Consider the following 13745-nt stretch of genomic DNA (forward strand, 5'->3'; position numbering starts at 1 on the left):
ATCTGTTCTTATCAGTTGCCGGTGGAAGAACGACACCACTCCTTCTCGAGGTGATTAGGATGGTGGCTTAGTATTTACCGGCGTAATTGGTGGGTGTCAGATGGGGTACAGTCCCTCCTGGTTAGATTCTGGCCCAGTGATGCTGGGCTTGTCACCGGTGGTAGGGATGGACCCCTGACGGCACTACCTTCTGATGGGAATGGCTGCGAAGCTTGGTCGAGGCTAGAGGGTTGGGAGGCGGCAGAGCCCGTGGTGTTGTGCCCCCTGGGGGTGGCGTCCCAGGGGTGCTCAGAAAGTCACTTGGGTGTGGGAGACCCACTTTGACTCACTGTGCACTTGGTCACACACCACCTTGCAATTTCTGCACAACGCCTCTTGGACAGGCCTTATGGCTAGTCCGGGGCAATTTTTTAGCACCCGGCCCCTAGGGCCTGTCAGCGTGGTGCACTGGCACTATTCCTTTATTTATTGCACCTCATGCACGATTGGCACATTTTTGTGTTTTTGTAAATTTTGACCCACAGAGTGCTAGGGTGCAGGTACCTTCGGGGCCTATTCCCGATGCAGGGGAGGAGGTTCTGTGCCCTAATATAGGGTTCTCTGCCTCCTCCCGACCCAGGGAGTCTCTTTTCGGGAGAGCTCCCTACCTAGTACTTGGTGGGACCTGTTTCGGCAGGTTCCCGAAGGATCGGGGTCCGCCAGTCTCCGGGCTGGTGGACCAAAGTATCTCAGCCCCTGTCAGGAGCCTTGCGCCCCGGGGGGTCGGGAATTCGAGGTCCCTTCTTCATTGAAGGACTAAGCACCCTTGTGCACGTTTTTGTGTGCTGTGATTTCACGGTTCACTTTTTTTGTTCACAGGGGGAAGTTTGTTTTATGATGCACGTCCACGGGCTCTTAAAAAAAAAAAACTAAAGCTGCCAATAGGTAATTTTTTTCAACAACTTTACTTCCACGTCACAATGACATCACAGACTTGCTCCCCCCCATTTGTTTACATTCAGGGGTGGAGTTGTCATTAGTGGCGAGTGTTCGGGAAGGGGAGAGCAGACGAGTCAGCGGGCGATGGGGATATTTTCTTTTGTTGTGTCGGCTAGCAGCGGGCATCGTGATTGACAAGGATCTACATCGCTGGATCATGTGATTGATGATGGATTTACATCATGAGGCATTTTTCAGGTAGGGGGTTTTATTAATAAAGGACTTGTCAAAGCTGTGTGGTGTGTTTATTTACTATCTTAATGTTTTTTTAGTGAATGAGTAGGGGTAACAACTACCCCTTACTGATTCATGGGGGTGGGGGGGGGATCTGGGTGCCCACTTTTTAAGAGGGGACATCCTGATTCAGATAAGCCCCCCTACCTACAACCACCGGGCCAGGGTTGCGGGCCCCATTATGTAGTAAACAACTTTAAATTAAGTGTAAGAAAGCGTTTGAAACCATAAATAATTAAAGTGCTTATCATGTCCCTTATCCAGTCTGAATTAGGCCTCCAGTCGTGGTCAGCAGTTGGGGTTTCAGCTGTAAGGTGGGAGCCTGGAATCGGCTTAGAATGACCCACCAACTCATGGTCGCAGTATGTGGTGTTCAGCGGCCAATAGGAGGTGGAGTTCCTTCCACTTTCAGGTCAAAGGTAACCACTGACACTGACAACTGTTAAAATTATCTTTCCCATAGGAAGTTTATTCTATTCAGTGAGCCAAGCCAATTCGTAAGCTTCCATTGTGAAAATAAGCAGTAAAGCACAACCACCTTGCAGCACTGCAAAGCAGGAGAGCCTGTGAGTGTAATGAGCAAATATGATGGTCCCTATGTACACATATAATTACCAACTATACATACAAACAACACTTTTTCAAAAACAGAAACACATATTATAATTATAATATAAATTGCATTAAGCTGAACTCTATTACACGCAGGGCTGGTGCTAGATTATTTTGTGCCCTAGGCAAGACCAGTTACTTGCACCCTCCTTTGCCCCCCCGAAAAACTTTACAAATTTTAAAAACAAATTCTCAATATGAAGCCACATACTCTGTGCTGCTCCGGGGTGCTGGCCTGATGTCTCCAGTAGAGGATCTCAGGAGGGTTGTGCGTGGTCCCAGGAGGCTGTTCGGGGTCTCAGAGGGCATGTACTATTTAAACTTGCTGCATTTAGAATGGGAAAAGTTTTGCTGATTTGTTGAATTTGGCTAAACCCCATTACAGCAAATTAACTCCTGCTGATTTGTCCCAACTTTCAGTCCTTAAGATTACCTATTATGTTTAATCCCTGAAGAAGGTTTTTGAACCAATACTAGTATTAAAAGTTCTTGGACTCTCAGACTGTTTGTTTGGTGCTCTCTTTAAACATGACAATCTTCAAATCTGTTCCCCTTTTTTGAGGGATGCCCCGTTTTTGTCAAGAGTGGCCTCACAAAAGCCAATGGGCCTTATCACGATCTGACCGATCTTCTGATAAGTGAATCCAGCACTTCATTTCTACTTCTTCAAGAGATATATGGAGGCTGCTACTGCTAATCCCCTTCTAAAAATTCTAGTTGAGTGGCTGTGTCTGGCTGCAATTCTTTGAGACATTGATGAAAAGCCTTCAGAGCCTCACCTACCAACTTGTTCTTCTTGAGTCAGTGGGGGTGATTTACTAACCTAAACACACGCACGCACCAGGTGCGTGTGATTTTCACACATCAAAACTTATTTATCAACCAAAAAGTCTCTAAAAGCATATTTCCACTAATGCCATGTATGGAAAAATCATGCACATGATGCATATATAATGCTGCATCACAGTTGATCCAAAAATGGTTAGCTCATGCATTTACATTCCTGCATTCATCAACGCAAGCAACACAACATAGAGCTAATTTACACAACATCACCTTGCAATTCATGTTTGGCTTTGCAGAACACACCTGCTGGGTGTGTACACACTACAAAGGTGTTTAGATTCCACCCATAGATCATGCTGGGAGGGAACACACTACAGAGTTGTATACATGTTCGTGGTGTGTTTATAAGGTTAGTAAATCAACCCCAGTGACTTAGAAAGTCTTGAAGCCTCTGGATCAATATGACAACCAGACAACTAGTATTTTCAGAAGTAGAGGTCAGCTTCCACAGCATACATAATTCTTCAGTACAAGCTTCCCGTTAAGTCAAAACTAATAAATTCCTTATCTTAAAATGTTCACTTCATAGAAAAGTACACTAGAAGCGATTCCAGTTAAACTGATTTCACTGCAAGATTAGCAGTTTTGCTATCTGAGAAACGTTACCAAGCAGAAACTCTCAATTTTGTTCACCAAACTGCTTATTAAATTTCCTTGAAAATAAAAATTCAATATACTCTTTTTTCAATATTTAGAGGGAATATTTTGAGAAGGTGCATTTAGGGTAGTTAAGTTTAATGTATCTTTCTTTACAGTTTTTGTTGTGTATTTGATTGTTTTTTGTGTATTGTTGCATCAATTTTTTTATTTTATCTTTTTTCTTCTAATTTATTTTTCATTCTGTGAAAAAAATATAAATAAAAGGATAATGAGGATTTTTTTTGGCACAAGAACAGGCACAGAAGGGGGCATTTAAAGCCCATAGCACTCTTGAAAACCACCAAATACAGTCTTATTTCTCCATATCCAAAATGCCAACATATTGCTGAAACCTTCCAATTTGCACAATAATTTTAGGGAAATAAAAACATGTCTTTTGAATCAGATGACCGGAATGCTCATCCCACTTCCCACTTTTATCATTCATGTGTATACAAAGCTAACATAAGTTTCTACAGCAATGCCTACATTATATTGACTCCCTGATCTCACAACTACACATCTTTCAATATAGTGTCCCAGGCACATTTTGCTCTGGTAGTTCTATTTTAGTTAATTCCAGTAATTGTTGTAGTAACAGGTTGCCAGATTTGGGGTTTGAGCTTGGAGCTTTGCACACAAAGTGAAAAGAGGCACTAAACCAGTGATTCCCGGGTAGATTAATAACACAGCACGGGGTGGGGTAATGACACCAACTCCACAAACCAGGCTGATATAACATAACCAGCTTCTGTGTGTCAATCAATAAAAGCCTCTTATGGGCAGCTCTGCAATTCTTATGGACTCTCTTTCCTCTAGTTAAATAGAAGAGCGGAGAGGGTGGGGGGACTGGCCTGTTTGTTGAGTGGGAGGGAGAAACGTCTTTCACAGACTTTTAAATTGTTATTTACACATACAGGGCTGTAGATTATAATGCAGATCACCGTCCTACAAGACACACACTCTACACCAGCCATGAGGTGCTCCATGCAGCTGAGCCTCTGTCTACTTCTCTCTCTCTGTTTGCAATGTCACTCCCATGTGGTGGAATGGACATACCAAGGTAGGACAAGTATGAGACTAACACAAATAGGTCTGCAACCTTTGTGGTATCTATTTATAGAGTAACTATATCAAAATGTAACATTGTCTTTCTATAGTATTTCTTTCACAATTGTATTTATGTCATGATAACTAGTAAACCAATAGCATTTTATTAGTATGGGAATTATTAGTATGAGGTTTTGGAAAACATTGATATTTAACTGACAGCTCTGTCATTTGGGGTTGGTTAGAACAGAAAAGAACAGAATATTCTAGGATTTATATACCAAGTTTGTAGAATATTGATGACAAATAATGATACAATGTCCTATCTAATTTGCCTTTGATTTATTTTTTGCTGCTTTGCCTATAGCCATGAATATGAATTACTGCCATATAAACAATATTTGAGGTATTTGGCCACAACCCTTTAACATCAACCTGCACGTTTGGGTGATCATGTTTTGTGACTGTTTGTTTAAAAAAAAGCCAGCATTGGTTACTGTTGAGCCTATCTATACTTGCTGGATCTAAATCTGACCACAGGCACACGCCAATTTTACTTTTTTTGGTACTTTTTAAAATTATATTTGGAAGTATTAATTTCAATTAATATACTTTCTACAATACTTCTGTTTGCTGATATCTTGCTATTCAACCCACTGGAAATAATAATTTCCAATAAGTGTCCATTTAATAGATATTTTATCCACTTGCTGTAAAGTTTTCAACACCAAACAAAATAAAAGGTTCAGTTTGTCACCCATGTTATAACCCTGTTGAAAATTGACAAACAATTTTCAGGCATTTGGAATCACTTCTTTTTTATATGATCTCAAAAAAAATTAAAAATGCATTTGAAAGCTTTTAACACACAGCCCCACTGGAATATTGAAACAGTTGTGTACATTGAACTGTGTATGAGCACTTTAAGTGTTGGTAAGTTACTGTAATATATTAAAACATATCAAACAGGAATTAATGAACTGTTAAATTGCAAAAAGTGTATCATATTTTACTATATCAGATCACTCTCCTTATTTCTCAAAAACAAATTGAACATAGGTTCTAGAAATAAAGAAATATGATGGGGTATGAAAGAGAAAGATCTAGTTGTGCAAACACAATATGAATCAACAACTAGTTTACAAAGCATGCCGATATAACATGGCAGCTACAATATAATTCCAAAAAATTACCACATCAAATGTCCATGTCCCCAAACCGCATCAAGTATTCTCTATTAAGCTAAAAACATTGTATACATTGTGTAAAGTGAAAAAACAGCACAAAAGCCTGGGTTTCATGTAAGTTCTCAGCACAAAAGTCTTGGAATGGTACCATGAAAAGTTGTGCAGCAAAGACCCAAGGTCTTGAGGATACAATAGTTATGGAGGATGCCAATGGGTCCAAGCAGAAGCAATAGCAATAGACATGTGCTGATGCACTGACACCATTTCCATAACAATGGCATCACATGAACAAGAATGGTGGAAGCAGTGTGTTGCTAATGCATGGGATCTGGGAGAGTCAATGCAATATTTTTTCATATGTAGTGCAAGCAAGCACAGCCTACATGAGAGTGGCAACTCTGCTCTGAATGCAGGAGCAGTGCAGCATAGTTTCCACACCATCACAGGAGGCCTCATTGGGTGGACTTCACAGGATTAACAGGTATTGCTAGGAAATAAGAAATAATTACGCGTTTAGTTTTTTTAAAATTGGAGGCCATAGTTCTACTATAAAAAAATTCCTATAGTTTTCACGGACTCTTTTGGCAAAATCTTTGTTTCCCAAGTCTGCTCTCCTCTTGTAGTCATTATACAAGAATCATATACCTTACCGGTGGTCTATAAATTGTTTTTACATTATGGAGAATGCAAAACAAGGTGGGAAAACAGCCAGCACCACAAAAAAGGTTGGCAATAGAACCAGAAACCACGGTAGGGTCATCATACCACTGAAGTTCTTATGAAATACAAGATATAAGGGATGACAAAATCCAGCAGACTACACCTATAATAAAAAAAATGACTGTTGGGTCATACTGACCTATGAAAAGGGAACTGACCTTTAAAGCATGTTGTCTTTTTTAAGTAATCACATTAAAGACATTTTTTGTGGGATACATTAGGTATGGGTCAGAATCTCTGTCAAGTTGGAATTGTGGTATGTGACCCTATTAACAAAATTTCCCCTTACTTCAGTGTCTTTTGCACCAGAAGAAGAAATTGGGGGTACACATCAGGACAGGAGGACACAGACTGCAATCAAAACTTGACAGAGATTCAAATACAGAGATTATAACCATTATAACCTTTATATGGGACACCCTGTCACCATGAAAGAATATGAGGGTAAAGCATTCCAATGGCCCTTTTTCGATCTTTCCAAAACAAGACACAAAAAGCTTTATGCTGGAGTTGGACATTAAATGAGTAATGTTTATGGGAGTCCATTGTACTGCATATAGCAGGTACTTATTACTCAGGTGAATGCCTTTGTGTGCTCAGCAAACAGCAGAATTGAAACTCCTAGCTTTTTAAAATTGGATTCAAAATAATTATGATGTTGGCAAAATCATGAAAAAATTACTCTTATGTGACATTGTATTGCAGCTTAAAGGAAGCCTGCACTGAAGGAATTACAAACTGGTATAAAATGCTAGCTTCCTGGCTGTTTCTGGCTTCAGTGCTTCCTAAGTCACTGACCCGTACAAACATGCATATAGCAAAAGTCCAAGTGCAGTCAGAGATCCTGAATTGCATATTTGTTCCAGGTGCCACAGAAAATTTTAAAGCTAGCATGAAAGACAGAACAGCTTCTATAATATCTCAGTATGAACTTCCTTTAAACTCTGAATTTGCAAATGTTGCCTTTCTATAACCGGTTTAAACTAATTCATAGGAATTGAGGAAGGCAACTTGTTGTTGTTAGCTGAACACTTAGCAGGTAATACTGAGGCAAACAGCTCTTACGGTAGAATATTAAAGTCCAGCTATTTATCATATTATGCTTGAAATTCCACTGAACATAAATAGGGGTGATGCTCCTTAACTGACTGTATTATACACCATTGACAGAAGGAGAGCTGGATGAAGCAAATTGGGGGAAAAAGTATCTGCTATGTGACTCAAACCATCAATCTCCCGTCGACATCCAAAAAAAGAAAGTTGCATACAACAGCAAAATGTCTGTATTTGAACTTGAAGGGTATGAAGGACCAATGAGTGGACACTTCAAGATCTCCAATAATGGTCATTCAGGTAAGTCAGCAACTAAAGTTCACCAAAGGAGCCCAAACATGTTGCTCCAATGAGACGAAGAGCAGTGTACAAAATATATTTTTCATTAGAGTTTACTATTGTGATGGATGACTACACTTTCATCTTCGTCTTTATTGAGTAAGCCAAAAAAATGTCAAATCGATATATGATTTAGGCTTCTTCTGTCTATAGCTACTGTATGTTTGCCAAAGTATAGTCAGCCATGTCCCACCAGCACAGCATTCACAGTGTCTTGAAATCATCTGTTCTAGTAATATCTACTTCATGTACCACCCACTTATGCTGCTATATCTACCCTGCCAGTTATTGATCAAATTCTTTTTTATGGCACCCTTTCTGGTCTTAGAGCTTGATAACTGCAAGCATCCTACTTTGTTATTAGCAAAAAGTGTAACTTCTCTGATCAGTTTATACCTAGCATAAGTAAGGTCCACATGGGCAGGGCAGTTAAACAATACAATACCAAAATGTTTTTTCTATACATTTGCAAATAGTTTTGACGCCATATGCCATATGCACCAAGGCACCTCTGTAAACTGTGCTCCCTAACTCCAGTCCCAGAGCTCCTATTTCGGTACATATGTAACATCAAATAAATTGAGGGCAGGCATGCCTTGGAGGTAGCCCATTATTTCTTAAAGTTCCAGGAACACAACAGAAGTCCTGCACAGCTTATATGGCAGCTGAAGACCTCTGGAGTCAATCTGCAGAAATACAAGCAAAATAAAAATTGCAACCACCAAGGTCAGTTTATACAGGTGTTAATGGGCAGGGATTTTTTACTTTGAAATGGCTAATAGTTTACTATTCATGGATAAGCACACTTCACCAAAGACCTCCAAATGCCTCTGCACAGCCTTGACAAGAAAAAAGTCCATAAGACTTTTATCTCAGATGTCTCTAAAACATACGATATATACACTCAGCATCCCTAGAGCTGTTAAAACCTGTGCTCTACTTTGGTCAAATCGTGAACAGACAAGCACCACCTTCACCCTGGTGCATTCTGTCACACTGTTCTGGTATCCATGCCGGATTTTCCCTCTTGTCCAGTTTCCATGTCAGATTTCCTCCTCTCTCCTAGGTGCTTGGCTGCCAGCCTATGGGGATTTACAGGGCTGCAGCCAATATTCTCACCTCCTGCCCTATTTAGGTTCAGCTCACTTGTTGCTCTGGGCTCAAGCAACAAGTCTGTTTTCTCCTGCCGAACCCTCCTGTGTTGCTAGTGGTTTCCCTTGTAGTTTCTGTAGAAATTCCTGGATCCCTTGTTTCCCTGGATTCTTCATGTACCCCCTGTGGATTCCCAGCTTGGCTGCTTCCCTTCTTGTGATCCCTGCTTACTCTTGTCCCTCTTGATCGCTGTGCATTCACCTGTGAGGTTCGATTGGCCATACCTGTCTGTCTGCTGATTGTTATCTGCTTGCATGTGCCCTCCCTTCACTTTATTGTATCTGCTTTAGCTATCTGCCCTGCTCTCTCTGAGTCACTTGTGTTGTGTTCTTTGTTCCTTGTGATATTTTCATATTCTTCTCTGTGTACCTGTTTCCACATACTCCTTGTGAGTACCTTCCTCGTGTCCTGCACTCTGCCTTCTTTGTGGGTATCTCCCTGTATGCCCATCCTCATTCCCTGGCAATCATCTCCTGCCTTTCTTGGGCCCTCCCCATGTATATTCCTAATATAGTTTACTTCTGTGTACGCATGGTCCTTGTGTGTTTCTGCATCTCTGCCCTGTACCTTTGTATAACGCATGTTCCTCTTGTTATGCTCATTACTTGTGCCCTATGTCTCAGTGTAGCACATTTATTGTATCTGTCTGTGTATCTTGACTCTGTGTATGCATGTCTCCTGTGTGCGCTGCCCTGTGCATTCTCAACCTCTGTACAATGCACTTTCCTGGTGTGTGCTATTCCCCTGTGTGTCCTGTATTATGTCTTTCCTTGTGCACCTGCTGCAACCTTCCTGCACCTTTTGGGCACTGTCTTGTCCTGCTTTACACTAATCCAGTGCCCCAGTGCTGTACTACTTGGACCCCTGCGTTATTGCCATTGCATTTCTGTCGTCTGTGTCTGCATGCGTGTGTTGGAGGGCTGCAACCTGGGAGTTGCCCTGCCACACAACATCCTCACTATCAGAGGCTCTGGAGAAGACCAGGCTCTCTTTAGACCCTGCGTCTCTGGCACTCCAGCATTTACTGTGCAGTCACTCTGCTCCTGGTTCCCTGTGTTTAGAGTACCCAATGTCCTCTTACTCCCCAAGATCTGTATACCTGGCCTGTTCCCTATTCTGGAGTGCTCTGCAAAACACGGAACTCATGATCCCTAGTGCCCTGGTTCTCAGACCGTGACACGTTCACTGACCTTTACTCTCTTAGGCAGGTCCCACATTAGCTACTCTGACACATGCACCAGATTTTTTTAAATAAATTTAGTATAGGGCCTATATCAATCTGCTGTCCAAGTAGTGTAAAATAAATTAGAAAGCAATACGGCAAGTAAGACCTCATAATGTCTACAGCATGTGTGTGACAGGCACATTTTCCTCTGAAAACAAATATATAAATTTAAATTTTCCATGGTGGTGGCCCCCAAATGAGTGTTGTGTCCTGCCGTACCAAAGTTGTCTAATCCTGCCAAAACTATAAGCTTCTGACAACAAAACTCTCACTGTTTGTTTAAAAGGAACACTATTTGTTTAAAAGGAACAATAATGCCAAAGTACAAGTGGTTCTGTTTTCAAACAGTCAGGTATAAATTTAAAGGGTTGCATGATAACTCTACTCAAAGTAAAACATTGACTAGAAGGATTAAGCTGTCAATGCAGAAACAAAAATAGTTGTTCATAAATATACAATATTTGCAATATGTTCAAAACACTTAGAATATGCAAAGTTTGTATCCGAACTTATGACAAAGAAATAAAAAAGAAATGGGGTACTTGACATAAGCTTGTCAATTGTCTACCTGTTTTGATACAGTGCATTGAGCTAAACAATTCAATACACTTATATGCAGTGGGCACACATGACTTTGTAGGACATTAGCATGAACTCTGAATTAGTCTTTTAGGTGGTGTCTGGCTATTAATAGGTATGTGTTCCAAACTTCCAGGAACAACATCCATATAACACTGGCTTTGGATGCTTTGTGTACTCCCTTTTCTTCTAACCATCACATACTGTATACTGAGTATTTTAAAAATCTGCTCTTCCATCTCCACTGAAAGTCATATTTGTCAAGGGTGATAATGGGTACAGACAGCAAACCTGTTAGTGAAAGATTTCAATTTGGGGTAGTCAGAGAAAACAAATTATTCTGTTTGCCTGAACTAATTTACATATTAACAGGTATCCCTTGTATTCATGGAGCCTTACTGACAGGTCTGCTTTCATACTTACCTTTCCAGCTCAATTATAAGAATTCATGAATTCTTCCAATACTATTTTCATTACCTTCTGGGTCTGTTATCTGTTGAGTTGACTTAACCAGCTTTCTAAAATCATTATACAAACATGCATGTTCTCAATGGTTGAATGTGTATGCTTAAGCCTGTGGAGTGATAAACACACATTAGCAAGAAGATTGTAAACAGTAGATGTCTGCTGCAGTTGGGGAAGGCTTACACTCAATAAAATTGTCATTGTTCTAGGCATTTATGAATATCTATTTCTGTAGGCACTTTTACATGCATAGATGTTTAGTTTCTAGTATGGAAGGGGTGAAATACACTAAGTAAATGCCTTCCACCTTTGCCAACAAAAGGCAGTGCTGTTCCTGTTCTTTGAGACAGGGGAATGAGCTTTCCTTGTTATACTTAAAGAAATGTTTTTGAGCACAGGACAGAGTTTAAATGGGTCCTAAAAGGATTTCTTATGTAGCCTTACCCTTGAGACAGACCTGCCAAGAGAAAAGGAAGGCGGTGCTGAGGAGACTTCTTAAGGGGGCTTTGGGCCACATTCCCAGTTACCTTGGCCTCAAAAAGAGATTCCCCATCTAACTTTCGGACGGTGGCCCTAATTAATAATCTAACATCCAAGACTGTAAAAGATTACGTTTTGTTCTTTATTTCAGTGCAGATAGAACTCCCACCCACAATGAAAATTATAAAAGGGCTCCCCCATGTGTACACTGCGGTACAGATGCACCTACATTGGGGTGGCCTTGACCTGGAAACTAGTGGCTCAGAGCATACTATTGATGGATTGAGGTACATGGCAGAGGTGAGTTCTACATATAATTCTTGATGTGTATCATGCAATTAATGCTAATGAATTAGCACTAATGTCTCTTCAACTGTCATTTCAGCTGCACATTGTGCACTATAACTCAGAGTTATACAATAGCTTTGAGGAAGCCAATGATAAGCCTAAAGGCCTAGCTGTGCTAGCATTTCTTTATGAGGTATGTTATATAAAACATGTGGAAAAGAAGGTTCTCTACTAGAATGAAAAACCTGCCCATAGTGGCCAATCAGATTCCTTTTTTTATTTTCCAGAGTGAACAGTTATATTTTGCTGTTTCTCAAACAGTGGTACATTTTTAGTTACAAAAAACCCCAATGAATTGGGGAGAAAATATTTGTATACAACTGGGAGGTTCCAACAAATATAGACAGGCCTAGCAGTAGGTTTGTCCTGGCTACAAAAAGTGTACACAATTTGGAAAGCTATTTTTTTAAACTATACTCCTTTACTGAATCATTAAATTGAACAAGGCCACAGCTGTTCTGCAGATGATAAAAGTTACACTTACTTATGTAATTTGCAGCTTAATACTATAAAAAATGTTTTAAAACAACCCTGCCACTATATAAGGTAGGATTTACCTTTAGAATTCCCACCTTTTCTGCTATCCGCTCCTGCAAATGCCTTTAGCACCTGAAACATTGCCCTCCGAAGTGCACTGGGAAACAAAGACTTTCAGGTGTGTTGGTCTCCTGGGTCCCCCACTGCTCTCCCTGGTTCTTCCTGATAACCGCTACATCACTACTGTAACCTGTAATAACATGGAGGTCAGCAGGAGGAACTAGTTAGGACTGTGGGGGACTCAGGAGATCCACACTGCTGGAAGTATTAGTTTCTAGTTGTACTTTAGGGGGTGATTTCTCAAGATCACAGTGTCAAATCTACAGTCTTCTTGGTTGGTATGCTCCTCAGTAGATGTTATGTGGCCTTTGAAGATTTATCCCTTTCAGTTTGGTCCACTGTTTTATTTCCATTTGAAATGCCTGACTTGATGTGTATGCATAAAAAAAAAGAAAACTCATTTAGTCGTTAGGGTGTTTAATTTATCATATGTTCTCTGATCTACATATGTTTTTATTTCTAGGATGGCCACTTTGAAAACACATACTATAGTGAGCTCATTTCCAAGCTTGCTACGATTCGCTATGCAGGTACTAATCCGCTTTAGTCCAGTTACTCTAATTTATAGGATAAGTGCTCTTCTTCACCCCCTCCATATGCATACTTTCCGTTCCACTTTAACATCGTAACAAACCTCCCAAAAAAATGTAATTACAATTTTTCTTGGGGAACAATACAACTCCAGAGCAAATATATATTGTGACAGAGTTTGGGCTAAAATGGCAGAAAAGGTGGTGGATGGGAGATATTTGATGCCTAGAATGTGGATTGGGGTGGTCATGGGCTCCAGGGAAGCCTGGTGAGGAAAATAGGTAATTCTCCTCCATTGGGCCTGAAGTTCAAACTGCAGAAGAGATTGGGTGGGTCTCCAGCCTGGCCACCCTGGTCCACAAGTCCACCTGCCAGAATACCTGGCCCATTATAGAAGCGCTTGAAAGACTGTGCTGAGTAGTTTAAAAACTCTGTGGGTGGTAATAGGCAGACTATTTTTGCTGAGCACCTGGAGGTTTCACCTATAGGACTTTTTTTTCAGGTTGAGCAAAAGCCTACTATATATACTGGTGTTCTTGCTGAAGTAAGCAAATAAATAAGGGACCAGCAATCCCTCAGAGATCCCCTTACAATGCCTTCCTGCTATTGAGCCACCATCTGAGCATGTCCCCTGTCACAAATATATATATGTAAATACTGTGTGTGTGTGTATATATATATATATATATATATATATATATATATATATA

The 13745-nt window shown here is 40.5% G+C and overlaps 1 protein-coding gene across 1 annotated transcript in view; it reads left to right on the top strand.

Annotated features, from left to right (window-relative positions):
* Positions 1-4260: 4260 nt before the first annotated feature.
* The window catches only part of CA6 (carbonic anhydrase 6), a 16654-nt gene continuing 7169 nt past the window's right edge, over positions 4261-13745 (top strand). The window contains exons 1-5 of the mRNA XM_018557497.1: positions 4261-4372; positions 7437-7619; positions 11711-11859; positions 11945-12040; positions 12968-13034. Coding sequence (XP_018412999.1) covers positions 4285-4372; positions 7437-7619; positions 11711-11859; positions 11945-12040; positions 12968-13034 — 583 coding nt within the window. The 5' untranslated portion in view covers positions 4261-4284. The remainder of the gene's footprint in view (positions 4373-7436; positions 7620-11710; positions 11860-11944; positions 12041-12967; positions 13035-13745) is intronic.

This window comes from Nanorana parkeri, unplaced genomic scaffold (genome assembly GCF_000935625.1).
Source record: "Nanorana parkeri isolate BGI_ZX_2015 unplaced genomic scaffold, ASM93562v1 scaffold287, whole genome shotgun sequence".
Lineage (NCBI taxonomy): Eukaryota > Metazoa > Chordata > Amphibia > Anura > Dicroglossidae > Nanorana > Nanorana parkeri.